We start from the raw sequence: 18,971 nt of genomic DNA, 5'->3' as shown, positions 1-18,971 counted from the left end.
GTGTGGTGTTTCGGAGACAAGCAATTAATGCTCAAGCATAAGTTAGGGAGTTGCTAAGCGTACTTGATGTCTTATAGCAACAAGTCAAACTTGCCGACTGCAGTTAATGATTACTCAGAGAGGCCGGGAAGTAACTCCACAGAGAAAAAAGGAAATGGTGGACCTGCATCCAAGGTTCCGATATTCTGAGTGAGAGATATCTGAAGTTCGGAAGAGGCTCTTTGCACTACTGGTTAGGAATCTGCCTCCCACCCAACTCCTCCACGCACGAGGTGCCCATTCCAGAAAGGGGGCAAGGTCAGTTCTCCTTTCCTGCAGGTGACAGCTCGGGTCACATTTGTGCATGTCTTCCATCTCCTGTCATGGCAACATTCCCAAATGAATGCCGAAAGATCTGCCTCTTTTTATGATTTCCTGACAGAACTTATAAAATTAAAATGTTTTGTTAAAAACAGAATCAGGGGCAAGTTGCCTTCTCCTTTGACGCTCTACACGTTTCAGTGATTCCCAAGATCACTTTAACCATTAAGACTTTTTTTCTTATAAATGGACTACAACTCTTCACAATCTAAACCCAAGGATTTGGATGAGGTTTCCTTGTCTGGGTTTCTCCCAAGTGGAGGAGGCAAGAGGCAGGAAGGAGTTGCCTCATTTAAGGGGGCTCAGGGTAGAGAAGGGCTGTGGGCGACTTTTCCTTCTCTCCCTTTCCTTCTTGGAGACAGATATTCGAATGACGGCGGCGGTGGGATAGTCCGAGCCAGGAGGTATGGGAAGCAAGAGACTGGGCACGAGGGAAGAGCCGATAATGGGTAAACCCTTCAGCGAGGAGACCCTGCCAGCCTCCGCCAGGCGGGCGCGGGTCCGCCCCAATCCCAGGGTGCATCGCGCCCCGCCCCCTCCCCTCTCCGCGTCCCGCCTACCCTCAGCCCGGGCCCCCTCCCCGCAGGCTTCGGGAGGCGGGGACGCGGCGTCGGCGGCTTTGCCAGTTGCGTCTTTCTCCCTCACTGGGGAAACCGGCGGTGGCGGCACCTTCGGAGGCTGAGCAGCTGAGCCGGGAGCCCGCCAGTGGGAGGTCGGACAGACTGACTGCAGAGCCGACAGACGGACGGACAGCGGGGCAGCCAGACGGCTCGAGTCGCCTCAAGTTCCGCCATGAGCTGGGGCACGGAGCTTTGGGTGAGTCCGGGAGAGGGGCGCCCAGCGCGAACCCCGGCCCCGGAGGGGCTCGGGCTGGGCAGGCGCCGCTGGCCGTCGGCGGCCAGAGCGCGTCGGGCCATCCCCGGCGCTGGTGTTGGCGGAGGGTGGGGGTCCCGCTCCTCTTTGTGTGCAGACTCCTCTTCCTTCTCGGCCGGGACTTGAGAGGCTGCTGGTCCGCGCTCCCGCCCTTGCCGCGGCGGTGAGGCTGAGGGCAGAGGCTTGGACGGCTGGGGGAGCGGCCCGCGGGCTGCCGCGTCCGCCGCCATCCTCTCCTGTCCCCTCTCCCTCCTCCGCCTTCACTTTCCGGACGCCTGGCTCCGTGCCGGGCCGCGCTTCTCTGCCTTTGTATCTCCCCTCCCGTAGGCGGGGGAGGGGGCCCATTGTCCCGAAGGGGCGCTGTTAGCGGGCGGGGAGGGGGCTCGCCGCGGCCGCTCGCCCCGGCAAGGGTCCCCGGGGCGAGGGCGTCGCCGGGCTGGGGCGACGCGGGGAGCCGCGAGGCACCGCCCGCCGCCCTCGCCCCAGGTAGGGGGAGCCGGGAGGCTTTGTTCCGAGCCCGGCCTCCGGCCAGCCAGGCCCAGCCCACACGCCCATTTCCCTCTCCTTGTCTCCGTTCTCTGACCGGGGTAGCTTCGGGGACTCCGGCTGGGCCACCCCTGGCTGCTACCTTGGGCCGGGGGGTTGGCTTTTGGGATATGAATTAAATTGAGTGATCGATGGGGAAGCCAATTTTGCCAAAAGGAGCGTACGGCTTCCCGATTGCTTTACTTCCCCTTCCGTTGTCCGTTTTTCTCACTCCTTCTCCCGCTTTTCTTTCTCTTTCCTCCTTGCTTGTCTTGGGCGCTGAAGGCTCCAGACAATGCCCGGTCTCTGGCCAGGTGCGGGTGGACTGTAATAGGTCGGAGAATTCTCTCGCGACGCCTCCACAGAAGGGTGGAGGTGTGGAGGGCAGTGATTTCTCAGGTGCTCCCGAGGGACGGGGAGCTGGGGGCGCTGTCCCGAGAGCCTCCTCATTTCAGCCACTCCTTTTTATCCCACCTGTGCATGTTTTCCGTGCCTTTTGTTAACCAGGATCTCGTGAAATCACTGCAGAGAAAAGAGGAGAAAGAACTTTTTCGTCTCCAGGCATACAGTTAGGGTGGCAATGAAGGCAGATCGGTTAATTGATCAGCCTTCATTGGGCACAGTGTTTTATGTTATTTTTCACATTTTATTCACAGATTGGGAATCTTAGAATTGAAAGAGACTTTAGAGTTCGTCTAGTTGAACACCTCCTTAGCAAGCCCAGGAATCTGCAGCGTTCTGGACAAGTGTTTGCCCAGTCTGTAAACACACCACCCAAGAGAAATTACCTAGGAGCCTCTCCATTACGTTCTTAGATAGCATTAATCGTTCTTGTATTGGGGGGGATTGTATAGTAAATTATGTGAGCTTTAATCTTTTACTTTGGTTAGATTCTCAGGCATTATTGATCTCTTCCCTTTGATTTAGTACATTCTCTAACTGATTATAGTATTTCCTAATTAAAGGAGATGGATATATTTCATTTTCCATTTTTATAATTAGAAAATATTTTTATTTTTACATACTTGTATGATCCATGTTTCAGAGGGAGCAAAAATATAAGCAGAATACTTTTAGAAAGTACAAGTAATAAAACAGTGGAGGAATATTATTTAGATGTAACTCTTAATTTAGACTGGAAAAAATTGCTTTGTATCACACTGTAGAAAAGCAGTTTTAAGGAGGAACAAAATATTTTAGTGAAGACTAAAATGTGATTTTTAAAGCTTTAAAAAAATTTTAATTTAAGAATATAATACAATCAGAAGCAATTACCCATCTCCTGTAGTTTGGTTATTTACGTTCAGCATTTGAGTAGTTTTTCAGCAATTTAAAAAGGTAAACCATAGAAGAGATGGGAATTTCTGTTCTAACTAAAAATTGTTTCGTATCCTTTTGGAAATTATGAAAAATTTTAAAATTTTTCTCGTAAAACTTAATATATCTCCATGTTTTAAATTTATTTTTAGTGGTTTGAGGATTTGAGAGAAACATTTATTAGGAGTTAAATAATGTGGAATCAGCTAATATCAGTTGGATGCTTACACCTTACATAAATAGAAGTTGGTGTAGAGGACTATTGTTGGGACCAGAAGAGACCTTAGAAAAATTTGACTAGATTTCCTATTTTGTACTAATCTCAGTTTTGAAAAAGGATATTGTGTTTCCAGTAGATTGTAACAAACACCTGAACTGTGCTCTTGCCATTGAGGAATTTGAGGTTGGGAAAATTATCTTGAAAATTTGAATTTAGAAACCAGTTCTTATATTATTTTCATGTGTAGGATCACCTTACTGTCCCAGAGTTAAACTTTATTGAGAACATGTTACAAAAAAAATTATGATAAAATGCAGTTATGCACTCAAACTTAAGTTTATTTCTTATAATATTCATTGGCGTTTATTGCTATCTCAGTCTTATGTTAAACTTGAGAATAAAGTAAAAAAATTAAAACCACTCTAATAGTGACTCTGGGGGACAGAACTGATAGTGATAGGCTAAATTGGTTGTGTTAGACTTTTGTTTGTGTAGTTGTGAGGGGATATGAATTAACTGGTAATAAATTTGAACTGTGCTTTAAGGGATTTCTTGTGTTCCGAATGAGCATTTAAGCAAGGTAGTGAATATATGCTAGAGACTCAGTTCTGGGTAATATAACGCAAAGAGATGGCAGCGTCTTCATTTCTTCAGGATGCATTGTTTATTGTGTTGATTTCTTTATTACCATAGGAAGAATGGTTGGATCAAGAAGTCTAAATATGAATTAATGATTTTGCAAAGCATAGATTTTGTAATTATTAGCTCTTTTTACAAATAAGGAAATTAGAGATTGGAGAAGTTCTATGTTTAGTTAGTAAGTTTTATTTATTAGCAGATAGCCTTTTAGTTTTTTGAGGAGCCAGTTAAAGTTCAATGGAAAAAAAAATCAGTGTATGTATGGACTGCGAGTGTATAGATAGGAAAGAAAATGGCTGAGCACATCACATTCAAATCATGATTTATTAAAAAATTCCCCTCCCTTCCCCCCGCCGGGGAATGAGGGGACTCGTCTGGAAATTAGGAAGTAGGTTCAAATGTCTGACTTAATTTATAGGAAACATATAAACCTTTTTTATGCCTTAGTTTCCCGGTCTATGATTTTTTTGTCCTTAGTTTTCAGAGTGTATAATTTAAAAGCCATTGTTATTTTCATCATATTTTTTAGCTAGGTGCATTTGACAAAGCTCATGATATCTTTTTGGAAGAAAGTGAAAAGTGTGCATTGCATGATAGATTCAGTGGATCCTTTATTTTACACTCCTAGTCTTAACCCTTTAATTTAATGCTTCTTTATCTTTTTTCTCTATATAGCACTTAAATTGTAAACTTACTAGACTTTTTGAGTCCTTGAGTGTAGGGACTGGGTTAATCTTTTTGTTTTCTCTAATACAATGCCTGTTGCTGATCATACATGTTTCGCCCAATTGAATTAGTAGTTCATTGCATTACCCAGAGTATTGATTACTGATTAATAATTGCATCCTTGAGGAAGTTTTTATGGTTCTGAAGGCCTTCGTAGGTGATGATAAATTAGTGGTCTAGTTAACAATTCAAGAAGGTCTTAACAATCTGAAGCCAAAATGATGAAGTTAAGTTTTAGTATTTCGGTTAACAATTTTTACAGATCGGGGAAGAACTGACTTCTAAAGGTAGTTGTTGTGAGTTTACCTGATAGGCTGATGATGTGACTGCCACAATAGCCAATGAAATGGTAACTCAACTTGCCGTGGTGATCATTTTGAAATGTTTAGAAATATCGAATCACTATGTTGTGTAACAGGAACTAACAGTGTTGTAGGTCAGTTATACTTCAAAAACAAGCTCATGGCGAGATTAGATTTGTCGTGGGGGGAGGGTAGGGAGAAGGGGGAAATGGATGAAGGCAACCCAAAGGTATAAACTTCCAGTTATAAGTAAGTACTGGGGATGTAATGTACAAGGTGGTAAATACAGTTAACACTGCTGTATGTTATATATGAAAGTTGTTAAGAGAGTGAATCCTAAGAATTCTCATCCCAAAGGAAAAAAAATTTTTTTAGTTCTTTAATTTTGTATCTGTATGAGATGATGGATATTCACTGAACTTATTGTGGTAATCATTTTATGATGCATGTAAGTCAAATCATTGTGCTGTACCTTAAACTTATACAGTGCTGCATGCCAATTATATCTCAATAAAACTGAAGGGGGAAAAACCCCCCAAATAGCTGATGAAATCTTAGGCCACATGTAGATTTTTCTAGAACAAAGGAATTTGGTCCCATTGTAGTCTATAGTGGTTAGACCAAATCTTAGTTTTACTTAAGATTTTTTTAGAAGGTGCTTATCTAGAGGAGGTTGACAAAGAGAATTCCTTATCATGTGAGCTGTATTGTTTTTTCAAAGGCCATGAAACTAGTGTAGGAATTTGGTTTAAAAAATGAAATAATTATTGAGTGTCTATTATGGGGAAGCGCTGTGTGATGTATGGTAAGATTTATTAAGGCTTATAATGTCAGACCTGCTGTGGAAAAACTTAGAGTCATTTTGAGGTGATATTACTTTCCTAACTCTAGAATATTCCCCTACATTGATATCACTGTTCAGAATATCCTTTGTTGACCAGTTCCTTCCCACCCCTTCCCTCCAGAGTACACATTCTGGATATTATCTTTCTTATGGGACTACCACCTTATATTTATTTCTTATATATTCAAATCTTTGGAAAATAGTAATGGTATAAATATTTATATCTTACATCCCTTTTTTTTGGGTAGAAATTGTTGTGTTCAAAACTGTATTACAGGTATTGTTGTTACTAGTTAAGGAGGGTGACAGGCAATCAAGACACCCATTTATGCCACCATTCTGCTCTGACAATAATAAGGTGGAAGCTGGAGAGCTGCCTGTAACCAGTATCTCCTCTTCATTGCTAATTCTTTAAACCACTCATTTCTACTCCCCTTCCCTGCCTTTTATCTTAAAAAATGCACTCTCTTCTTCCCCTAATCTATAAAATACAGGTTTGGCTAGAAACTTAAAAGCCTGTTCTGCCTACTTTTCCTTATCAGCTCCTGTTTGCAGGCAGGAAATAGGACAAGAGAATAATAATGGTTTGTAATTATGGAACATCTTCTATGTGTACCTACAAGTGGTATCTTATTTAATAATCTTCAACTTTAAGCATTTTCATCTCAATAGCAAAAAACAAAATATTCTTTTTTGGGGAACATAGTCATATGCGTATTAAAAACTAGTAGGAAAATATTATGTAAAGGTTTTGTTTTATAGGAAGCAAAAACTTTTTCCATGCATTAGCAGTTTTTCCTTAAGTTCTTGATTGAGAACTAATCATCAGACTTTTAACAATACCTTGTGAAATATGTGAAATATTAGTATATATTTGTTATATGTTGACAAAAACATAAATGTATAGAATCAGATTTTCCTGTTTTTGGCACACCATTATTTTGTTGTTTCTAGAGCGTAAAGTCATCTGTTTTATTCCTTTTGTATCCCTGTTGTATTCCTAATTTGTAGAAAATGAATAGGCATATAATAAGCAGTGAAATATTTGTTAAATGAGGGAATCAATGAATTGTTAGAACTCCATCATCAAACTATGTTTTGAAAACTAAGGTTATTTTAATGTTTTTTTCCCCAACATGTATACGTCTAATACCTTTGTTTAATCTTAGGGATCCTTTTTATAATCTGAAATTTAATTACTTCTGTCTTTTCATATGAAATTTTTCTCAATTTATTTAGGTCTTGAGTTCTCGTCTCCTTAAATTATTTGAGTACAAATGATTATCTTATTTATAGCCTATTTTATGGCCCTTTGGATTCTAAAAATGAAAACAGTGTTGTTCTATGCTTTGACATTAGGGTTGTCATGTATGAATGATATGAATGTAAATGGTCTGAGACTTAATGAATTGGGAAAACATAAAAGATTGATTTTTCAGAGAGTACAAAAGTTACGGTGATTCTGAGAGATTTTTGAAAAATGTTACAGATGAACCGGTTTGCAGGGCAGAAGTTGAGACACAGATGTAGAGAACAAAAGTATGGACACCAAGGGGGGAAAACAGTGGTGGGGTGGGGATGGTGGTGTGATGAATTGGGCGATTGGGATTGACATGTATACACTGATGTGTATAAAATTGATGACTAATAAGAACCTGCAGTATAAACAAACAAACAAACAAAAAAAAACAACTAATACTAAACTTTCTTTGGGTTATTTGTATGGAAATATGTTAATATAAATGTTTCAGACATTACATGAAATTTCTAAAAATCTTATATGTTCTGGTATAATGTTATATGTCATAATTCTAGTTATTACTTTAAAATGTATATCTCAGAAATAACTAAAAAAAAATAAAAAATAAAAAAATGTTAATGGTGGCTAGTTGAGATTTTTTTCCATTATAAATTATAAAAATCAAAATCATTGAAACTGCTATGGTAAATAGCAACCATTACTTTTAAATCATCTTCTAGACTTAGACCATGAACTAAATTAACATCCTTTACTATTTGTGAAAGCTGAATATAATTAATATTTGTTAACTTTTTTAATTTGAAAATTTTATTTCATCTTCATTTTAAATAAAAGCTTCATTAAATTATAACATTCATACATTAAAGTGTACAGTTTTTATATGTACGTTAAGATTTGAAAAAATAAAATAAATGCACTCATTCATGTCACTCCCAACCAAGAGCAAGATACGGAAGTCTCACTTATGCCATCCCCAGTAAGTATCCCCCAAAGGTAATCAATCACTATTCTGACTTGCATTGCCATTGATTAATTTTGTAGGTTTTTTTAACCTCACAAAAATGATAATATGGTATGTACTCTACTTCACCTGACTTCTTCCATTTAATATGGTCTCTTTGAGAATCATCCTTCTGTGGTTAGTTTGTAGTGTTTCACTGTATATGTAGGATTTGTATTTTCTTCTGCCATGTGCCTGGGGTCACTCCTAGTCTGGGACCACCGTAAACCAAGTTCAGGGCTTGAAATTCCCTCCTGTGGTTGTTGGATTTTGTTTTTGTCCCCATAGCTCTTGCAATGTTATCAAAACAAAAAATCCAAAATATCCTCAGGGCAAAAATAGGTGGTATGTGCTTTTTTCCCTTTCTGGATTCTCATTTTTACTTCACTTGTGACTTTGTAATTCCTTATTGTCTTGGCTTGTTTTTTGGTGCTTTAAAATTTTTGGAATATATTTTATCCATATTTTAAAGTTCTTATCCAGTGGAATAGTGATAGTTGATCCAAATAACCTAGCCCGACACTACTGGAAACTGGAAATTCTTACATTGAGATTTTCGTTTTTGCTATTATATTTTTAATTTCTGAGAGATGCTTTTTGTTTGTTTTCTGAACATACTTTTTTTTTTTTTTTTTTTTGGCCATGCGGTGCAGCTTGTGGGATCTCAGTTCCCTGACTAGGGATTGAACATGGGCCACGGCAGTGAAAGCACTGAATCCTAGCCACTAGACCACCAGGGAACTCCCCTGAATGTACTTTTTTTTTTATCATTAAATTATTATATAATTTGGACAGTAAATATGGTCTTATTTTTGCTTCTTTCCAATAGAATACATTTGATCACTTTTTTTTTTTATACAGCAGGTTCTTATTAGTCATCTGTTTTATACACATCACTGTATACATGTCAATCCCAATCGCCCAATTCATCACACCACCACCCCCACCCCCCCGCGGCTTTCCCCCCTTGGTGTCCATACGTTTGTTCTCTACATCTGTGTCTCAATTTCTGCCCTGCAAACCGGTTCATCTGTGCCATTTTTCTAGGTTCCACATATATGCGTTAATATACAATATTTGTTTTTCTCTTTCTGACTTACTTCACTCTGTATGACAGTCTCTAGATCCATCCACATCTCAACAAATGACCCAATTTCGTTCCTTTTTATGGCTGAGTAATATTCCATTGTATATATATACATCTTCTTTATCCATTCATCTGTCCATGGGCATTTAGGTTGCTTCCATGACCTGGCTATTGTAAATAGTGCTGCAGTGAACATTGGGGTGCATGTGTCTTTCTGAATTGTGGTTTTCTCTGGGTATATGCCCAGCAGTGGGATTGCTGGATCATATGGTAATTCTAATTTTAGTTTTTTAAGGAATCTCCATAGTGGCTGTATCAATTTACATTCCCACCAACAGTGCAAGAGGGTTCCCTTTTCTCCACACCCTCTCCAGCATTTGTTGTTTGTAGATTTTCTGATGACCATTCTAACTGGTGTGAGGTGATATCTCATTGTAGTTTTGATTTGCATTTCTCGAATAATTAGTGATGTTGAGCAGCTTTTCATGTGCTTCTTGGCCATCTGTATGTCTTCTTTGGAGAAATGTCTGTTTAGGTCTTCCGCCCATTTTTGGATTGGGTTGTTTGTTTTTTTAATATTGAGCTGAATGAGCTGTTTATATATTTTGGAGATTAATCCTTTGTCCGTTGATTCGTTTGCAAATATTTTCTCCCATTCTGCAGGTTGTCTTTTCGTCTTGTTTATGGTTTCCTTTGCTGTGCAGAAGCTTTGAAGTTTCATTAGGTCCCATTTGTTTATTTTTGTTTTTATTTCCATTACTCTAGGAGGTGGATCAAAAAAGATCTTGCTGTGATTTATGTCAAAGAGTGTTCTTCCTATGTTTTCCTCTAAGAGTTTTATAGTGTCCGGTCTTACATTTAGGTCTTTAATCCATTTTGAGTTTATTTTTGTGTATGGTGTTGAGTGTTCTAATTTCATTCTTTTACGTGTAGCTGTCCAGTTTTCCCAGCACCACTTATTGAAGAGACTGTCTTTTCTCCATTGTATATCCTTGCCTCTTTTGTCATAGACTAATTGACCGTAGGTGCGTGTTTTTACCTCTGCGCTTTCTATCTTGTTCCACTGATCTATGTTTCTGTTTCTGTACCAGTACCATATTGTCTTGATTACTATAGCTTTGTACTATAGTCTGAAGTCAGGGAGTCTGATTCCTCCAGCTCAGTTTTTTCCCCTCAAGACTGCTTTGGCTATTCGGGGTCTTTTGTGTCTCCATACAAATTTTAAGATTTTTTGTTCTAGTTCTGTAAAAAATGCCATTGGTAATTTGATACGGATTGCATTGAATCTGTAGATTGCTTTGGGTAGTATAGTCATTTTCACAATATTGATTCTTCCAATCCAAGAGCATGGTATATCTCTCCATCTGTTGGTATCATCTTTAATTTCTTTCATCAGTGTTTTATAGTTATCTGCATACAGGTCTTTTGTCTCCCTAGGTAGTTTTATTCCTAGGTATTTTATTCTTTTTGTTGCAATGGTAAATGGGAGTGTTTCCTTAATTTCTCTTTCAGATTTTTCATCATTAGTGTATAAGAATGCAAGAGATTTCTGTGCATTAATTTTGTATCCTGAAACTTTACCAAATTCATTGATTGGCTCTAGTAGTTTTCTGGTGGCATCTTTAGGATTCTCTATGTATAGTATCATGTTATCTGCAGACAGTGACAGTTTTACTTCTTCTTTTCCAATTTGTATTCCTTTTATTTCTTTTTCTTCTCTGATTGCCATAGCTAGGACTTCCAAAACTATCTTGAATAATAGTGGTTAGAGTGGACATCCTTGTCTTGTTCCAGATCTTAGAGGAAATGCTTTCAGTTTTTCTCCATTGAGAATGATGTTTGCTGTGGGTTTGTCGTATATGGCCTTTATTATGTTGAGGTAGGTTCCCTCTATGCCCACTTTCTGGAGAGCTTTTATCATAAATGGGTGTTGAATTTTGTCGAAAGCTTTTTCTGCATCTATTGAGACGATCATATGGTTTTTTCCTTCAATTTGTTAATATGGTGTATCACATTGATTGATTTGTGTATATTGAAGAATCCTTGCATTCCTGGGATAAATCCCACTTGATGATGGTGTATGATCCTTTTAATGTGTTGTTGGATTCAGTTTGCTAGTATTTTTTTGAGGATTTTTGCATCTATATTCATCAGTGATATTGGTCTGTTATTTTCTGTTTTTGTAGTATCTTTGTCTGGTTTTGGTATCAGGGTGATGGTGGCCTCAGAGAATGAGTTTGGGAGTGTTCCTTCCTCCGCAATTTTTTGGAAGAGTTTGAGAAGGATGGGTGTTAGCTCTTCTCTAAATATTTTATAGAATTCACCTGTGAAGCCAACTGGTCCTGGACTTTTGTTTGTTGGAAGATTTTTCATCACAGTTTCAATTTCATTACTTGTGATTGGTCTGTTCATATTTTCTATTTCTTCCTGGTTCAGTCTTGGAAGGTTATACCTTTCTAAGAATTTGTCCATTTTTTCCAGGTTGTCCATTTTATTGGCATAGAGTTGCTTGTAGTAGTCTCTTAGGATGCTTTGTTTTTCTGCAGTGTCTGTTGTCACTTCTCCTTTTTCATTTTTAATTTTATTGATTTGAGTCCTGTCCCTCTTTTTCTTGATGAGTCTGGCTAATGGTTTATCAATTTTGTTTATCTTCTCAAAGACCCAGCTTTTAGTTTTATTGATCTTTGCTATTGTTTTCTTTGTTTCTATTTCATTTATTTCTGCTCTGATCTTTATGATATCTTTCCTTCTACTAACTTTGGGTTTTGTTTGTTCTTCTTTCTCTAGTTCCTTTAGGTGTAAAGTTAGATTATTTATTTGAGATTTTTCTTGTTTCTTGAGGTTGGCTTGTACAGCTATAAACTTCCCTCTTAGAACTGCTTTTGCTGCATCACATAGGTTTTGGATTGTCGTGTTTTCATTGTCATTTGTCTCTAGGTATTTTTTGATTTCCTCTTTGGTTTCTTCAGTGATCTCTTGGTTATTTAGTAATGTAATGTTTAGTCTCCATCTGTTTGTGTTTTTTACATTTTTTCCCCTGTAATTCATTTCTAATCTCATAGCGTTGTGGTCAGAAAAGATGCTTCATATGATTTCAATTTTCTTAAATTTACTAAGGCTTGATTTGTGACCCAAGATGTGATCTATCCTGGAGAACGTTCCATGAGCACTTGAGAAGAAAGTGTAATCTGCTCTTTTTGGATGGAATGTCCTATAAATATCAATTAAATCTATCTGGTCTATTGTGTCTTTAGAGCTGTGTTTCCTTATTAATTTTCTGTCTGGATGATCTGTCCATTGGTGTAAGTGAGGTGTTAAAGTCCCCTACTATTATTGTGTTACTGTCAATTTCCTCTTTTATAGCTGTTAGCAGTTGCCTTATGTATTGAGGTGCTCCTATGTTGGGTGCATATATATTTGTAATTGTTATATCTTCTTCTTGGATTGATCCCTTGATCATTATGTAGTGTCCTTCCTTGTCTCTTGTAATATTGTTTATTTTAAAGTCTATTTTATCTGATATGAGTGTTGCTACTCCAGCTTTCCTTTGATTTCCGTTTGCATGGAATGTCTTTTTCCATCCCCTCACTTTCAGTCTGTATGTGTCCCTAGGTCTGAAGTGGGTCGCTTGTAGACGGCATATATATGGATCTTGTTTTTGTATCCATTCAGCCAGTCTATGTCTTTTGGTTGGAGCATTTAATCCAGTCACATTTAAGGTAATTATCGATATGTATGATCCTATAACCATTTTCTTAATTGTTTTGGGTTTGTTTTTGTAGGTGCTTTTCTTGTCTTGTGTTTCCCACTTAGAGAAGTTCCTTTAGCATTTGTTGTAGAGGTGGTTTGGTGGTGCTGAATTCTCTTAGCTTTTGCTTGTCTGTAAAGCTTTTGATTTCTCCATCAAATCTGAATGAGATCCTTGCTAGGTAGAGTAATCTTGGTTGTAGGTTCTTCCCTTTCATCACTTTAAATATGTCATGCCACTCCTTTCTGGCTTGTAGAGTTTCTGCTGAGAAATCAGCTGTTAACCTTATGGGAGTTCTCTCGTATGTTATTTGTCGTTTTTCCCTTGCTGCTTTCAGTAATTTTTTTTTGTCTTTTTGTCAGTTTGATTACTATGTGTCTTGGCGTGTTTCTCCTTGCGTTTATCCTGCCTGGGACTCTCTGTGCTTCCTGGACTTGGATGGCTGTTTCCTTTCCCATGTTAGGGAAGTTTTCGACTATAATCTCTTCAAATATTTTCTCGGGTCCTTTCTCCCTCTCTTCTCCTTCTGGGACCCCTATAATGCTAATGTTGGTGCATTTAATGTTGTCCCAGAGGTCTCTTAGGCTGTCTTCATTTCTTTTCATTCTTTTTTCTTTATTCTGTTCCATGGCAGTGAGTTCCTCCATTCTGTCTTCCAGGTCACTGATCTGTTTTTCTGCCTCAGTTATTCTGCTGTTGATTCCTTCTAGTGTATTTTTCATTTCAGTTATTGTATTGTTCATCTCTGTTTGTTCTTTAATTCTTCTAGGTCTTTGTTAAACATTTCTTGCATCTTCTCGATCTTTGCCTGCATTGTTTTTCTGAGGTCCTGGATCATCTTCACTATCATTATTCTGAATTCTTTTTCTGGAAGGTTGCCTAGCTCCACTTCATTTAGTTGTTTTTCTGGGTTTTATCTTGTTCCTTCATCCGGTACAAAGTCCTCTGCCTTTTCATTTTGCCTGTACTTCTATGAATGTGGTTTTCCTTCACAGGCTGCAAAATTGTAGTTCTTCTTGCTTCTGGTGTCTGCCATCTTGTGGATGAGGCTATCTAAGAGGCTTGTGCAAGCTTCCTAATGGGAGGGACTGGTAGTGGGTAGAGCTGGGTGTTGCTCTGGTGGGCACAGCTCAGTAAACTTTAATCCACTTGTCTACTGGTGGGTGGGGTGTGCGTCCCTCCCTGTTGGGTGTTTGGCCTGAGGCGACCCAACACTGGAGCCTGCCCGACTCTTTGGTGGGGCTAATGGTGACTCTGGGAGGGCCACGCCAAGGAGTATTTCCCAGAACTTCTGCTGCCAGTGTCCTTGTCCCCATAGTGAGCCACAGCCACCCCTCGCCTCTGCAGGAGACCCTCCAACACTAGCAGGTAGGTCTGGTTCAGTCTCCTGTGGGGTCACTGCTCCTTCCCCTGGGTCATGATGCGCACACTACTTTGTGTGTGCCCTCCAAGAGTGGAGTCTTGTTTCCCCCAGTCCTGTCAAAGTCCTGCAATCAAATCCCGCTAGCCTTCAAAGTCTTATTCTCTAGGAATTGCTCCTCTTGTTGCCGGACCCCCAGGTTGGGAAGCCTGACGTGGGGCTCAGAAGCTTCACTCCAGTGTGTGGACTTCTGTGGTATAAGTGTTCTCCAGTTTGTGAGTCACCCACCCTGCTGTTACGGGATTTGATTTTCCTGTGATTGCGCCCCTCCTACCGTCTCATTGCGTGTTGTCCTCTGTCTTGGATGTGGGGTATCTTTTTTGGTGCGTTCCAGTGTCTTCCTTTTGATGATTGTTCAGCAGTTAGTTGTGATTCTGGTGCTCTTGCAGGAGGGAGTGAGTGCACGTCCTTCTACTCTGCTATCTTGAACCAGTCTCCCCATGCATGACTTTCTATTTTATTTTATTTTTTTAATTTGTTTTTATTTTTTAATGGAAGTATAATTGAGGTACAATATTATATAGGTCATAGATGTACAATAAAATGATTCACAACTTTTAAAGATTATATTCCATTCATAGTTATTATAAAATATTGGCTGTATTCCCTGTGTTGTACAATATACCTTTTTTTAAAATTTATTTTTTACTTTTTAAAATTAATTAATTAATTTATTTTTGGCTGCATTGGGTCTTCGTTGCTGCATACGGGCTTTCTCTAGTTGCGGCGAGCGGGGGATAGTCTTCGTTGTGGTGAACAGGCTTCTCATTGTAGTGGCTTCTCTTGTTGCGGAGCATGGGATCTAGGCGCACGGGCTTCAGCAATTGTGGCAACACAGACTCAGTAATTGTGGCTCACGGTCTCTAGAGTGCAGGCTCAGTAGTTGTGGTGCACGGGCTTAGCTGCTCTGTGGCATATGGGATCTTCCCAGACCAGGGCTTGAACCCACGTCGCCTGCATTGGCAAGCGGATTCTTAACCACTGCGCTAACAGGGAAGTCCTCTTTTTTTTTTTTAAACATGTTTATTGGAGTATAATTGCTTTACAGTGGTGTGTTAGTTTCTGCTTTATAACAAAGTGAATCAGTTATACATATACATATGTCCCCATGTCTCTTCCCTCTTGCGTCTCCCTCCCTCCCACCCTCCCTATCCCACCTCTCTAAGTGGTCACAAACCACCGAGCTGATCTCCCTGTACTATGCAGCTGCTTCCCACTAGCTATCTATTTTACATTTGGTAGTGTATATATGTCCATGCCACTCTCTCACTTTGTCCGAGCTTACTCTTCCCCCTCCCTGTATCCTCAAGTCCATTCTCTAGTAGGTCTGTGTCTTTATTCCCGTCTTGCCACTAGGTTCTTCATGACCATTTTTTTTTGTTTTTGTTTTTGTTTTTAGATTCCATATATATGTGTTAGCATACAGTGTTTGTTTTTCTCTTTCTGACTTACTTCACTCTGTGTGACAGACTTTAGGTCCATCCATCTCACTACAAATAACTCAATTTCGTTTCCTTTTATGGCTGAGAAATACTCCATTGTATATATGTGCCACATCTTCTTTATGCATTCATCTGTTGATGGACACTTAGGTTGCTTCCATGTCCTGGCTATTGTAAATAGAGCTGCAATGAATATTGTGGTACATGACTCTTTGAATTATGGTTTTCTCAGGGTATATGCCCAGTAGTGGGATTGCTGGGTCGTATGGTAGTTCTATTTTTAGTTTTTTAAGGAACCTCCATACTGTTCTCCATAGTGGCTGTATCAATTTACATTCCCACCAACAGTGGAAGAGGGTTCCCTTTTCTCCACACCCTCTCCAGCATTTACTGTTTGTAGATTTTTTGATGATGGCCATTCTGACTGGTGTGAGATGACATCTCATTGTAGTTTTGATTTGCATTTCTCTAATGATTAATGATGTTGAGCATCCTTTCATGTGTTTGTTGGCAATCTGTATATCTTCTTTGGAGAAATGTCTATTTAGGTCTTCTGCCCATTTTTGGATTGGGTTGTTTGTTTTTTTGATATTGAGCTGCATGAGCTGCTTGTAAATTTTGGAGATTAATCCTTTGTCAGTTGCTTCATTTGCAAATATTTTCTCCCATTCTGAGTGTTGTCTTTTTGTCTTGTTTATGGTTTCCTTTGCTGTCCAAAAGCTTTGAAGTTTCATTAGCTCCCATTTGTTTATTTTTGTTTTTATTTCCATTTCTCTAGGAAGTGGGTCAAAAAGAATCTTGCTGTGATTTATAGAGTCTTCTGCCTATGTTTTCCTCTAAGAGTCTGATATTGTCTGTCCTTACATTTAGGTCTTTAATCCATTTTGAGTTTCTTTGTGTGTATGGTGTTAGGGAGTGTTCTAATTTCATTCTTTTACATGTAGCTGTCCAGTTTTCCCAGCACCACTTACTGAAGAGGCTGTCTTTTCTCCACTGTATATGCTTGCCTCCTTTATCAAAGATAAGTTAACTATATGTGCGTGGGTTTATCTCTGGGCTTTCTATCCTGTTCCATTGATCTGTATGTCTGTTTTTGTGCCAGTACCATACTGTCTTGATTACTGTAGCTTTGTAGTATAGTCTGAAGTCAGGGAGCCTGATTCCTCCAGCTCCGTTTTTCTTTCTCTATATTGCTTTGGGTATTCGGGGTGTTTTTTGTTTCTATACAAATAGTGAAATTTTTTGTTTTTAGCTCTGTGAAAAATGCCAGTGGTAGTTTGATAGGGGTTGCATTGAATCTGTAGATTGCCTTGGGTAGTATAGTCATTTTCACAATGTTGATTCTTCCAGTCAAAGAACATGGTATATCTCTCCATCTATTTGTATCATCTTTAATTTCTTTCATCAGTATCTTATAAGTTTCTCCATACAGGTCTTTTGTCTCCTTAAGTAGGTTTATTCCTAGATATTTTATTCTTTTTGTTGCAGTGGTAAACGGGAGTGTTTTCTTAATTTCACTTTCAGATTTTTCATCATTAGTGTATAGGAATGCAAGAGATTTCTGTGCATTCATTTTGTATCCTGCTACTTTACCAAATTCATTGATTAGCCTTAGTAGTTTTCTGGTAGCATATTTAGGATTCTCTATGTATAGTGTCATGTTATCTGCAGATAGTGACAGCTTTACTTTTTCTTTTCCGATTTGGATTCCTTTTATTTCTTTTTCTTCTCTGATTGCTGTGGCTAACACTTCCAAAACTATGTTGAATAATAGTGGTGAGAGTGGGCAACCTTGTCTTGTTCCTGATCTTAGTGGAAATGGTTTCAGTTTTTCACCATTGAGGACGATGTTGGCTTTGGGTTTGTCATATATGACCTTTATTATGTTGAGGAAAGTTCTCTCTATGCCTACTTTCTGGACGGTTTTTATCATAAATGGGTATTGAATTTTGTCGAAAGCTTTCTCTGCATCTGTTGAGATGATCATATGGTTTTTCTCCTTCAGTTTGCTAATATGGTGGTGTATCACATTGATTGATTTGCGTATATTGAAGAATCCTTGCATTCCTGGGATAAACCCAACTTGATCATGGTGTATGATCCTTTTAATGTGCTGTTGGATTCTGTTTGCTAGTATTTTGTTGAGGATTTTTGCATCTATGTTCATCAGTGATATTGGCCTGTAATTTTCTTTTTTTGTGACGTATTTGTCTGGTTTTGGTATCAGGGTGATGATGGTGGCCTCATAGAATGAGTTTGGGAGTGTTCCTCGCTCTGCTATATTTTGGAAGAGTTTGAGAAGGATAGGTGTTAGCTCTTCTCTCAGTGTTTGATAGAATTCGCCTGTGAATCCGTCTGGTCCTGGGCTTTTGTTTATTGGAAGATTTTTCATCACAGTTTCAATTTAAGTGCTTGTGATTGGTCTGTTCATATTTTCTGTTTCTTCTTGGTTCTGTCTCGGAAGGTTGTGCATTTCTAAGAATTTGTCCATTTCTTCCAGGTTGTCCGTTTTATTGGCATAGAGTTGCTTGTAGTAATCTCTCATGATCGTTTGTATTTCTGCAGTGTCAGTGGTTACTTCTCCTTTTTCATTTCTAATTCTATTGATTTGAGTCTTCTCCTTTTTTTTCTTGATGAGTCTGGCTAATGGTTTATCAATTTTGTTTATCTTCTCAAATAACCAGCTTTTAGTTTTATTGATCTTTGCTATCGTTTCCTTAATTTCTTTTTCCTTTATTTCTGATCTGATATTTATGATTTCTTTCCTTCTGCTAACTTAGGATTTTTTTGTTCTTTCTCTAATTGCTTTAGGTGTAAGGTTAGGTTGTTTATTTGAGATGTTTGTTGTTTCTTAAGGTAGGATTGTATTGCTATAAAGTTACCTCTTAGAATTGCTTTTGCTGCATCCCGTAGGTTTTGGGTCATCGTGTTTTCATTGTCATTTGTTTCTAGGTATTTTTTTGATTTCCTCTTTGATTTCTTCAGTAATCTCTTAGTTATTAAGTAGTGTATTGTTTAGCCTCCATGTGTTTTTATTTTTTACAGATCTTTTCCTGTAATTGGTATCTAGTCTTATAGCGTTGTGGTCAGAAAAGATACTTGATACGATTTCAGTTTTCTTAAGTTTACCAAGGCTTGATTTGTGACCCAAGATATGATCTCTCCTGGAGAATGTTCCATGAGCACTTGAGAAGAATGTGTGTTCTG

The 18,971-nt window shown here is 38.9% G+C and overlaps 1 protein-coding gene across 2 annotated transcripts in view; it reads left to right on the top strand.

Annotated features, from left to right (window-relative positions):
* The first annotated feature begins 946 nt into the window (after positions 1-946).
* FNBP1L (formin binding protein 1 like) overlaps positions 947-18,971 on the top strand; it is a 127,390-nt gene continuing 109,365 nt past the window's right edge. For both annotated transcript variants that reach the window (XM_061183877.1, XM_061183876.1), the window contains exon 1: positions 947-1,176. In XM_061183877.1, the coding sequence (XP_061039860.1) occupies positions 1,153-1,176 (24 nt within the window). In that variant the 5' untranslated portion in view covers positions 947-1,152. The remainder of the gene's footprint in view (positions 1,177-18,971) is intronic.

The sequence above is a fragment of the Eubalaena glacialis genome, chromosome 3 (assembly GCF_028564815.1).
Source record: "Eubalaena glacialis isolate mEubGla1 chromosome 3, mEubGla1.1.hap2.+ XY, whole genome shotgun sequence".
Classification (NCBI taxonomy): Eukaryota; Metazoa; Chordata; class Mammalia; order Artiodactyla; family Balaenidae; genus Eubalaena; species Eubalaena glacialis.
This window is presented reverse-complemented; position numbering and strand designations above follow the sequence as displayed.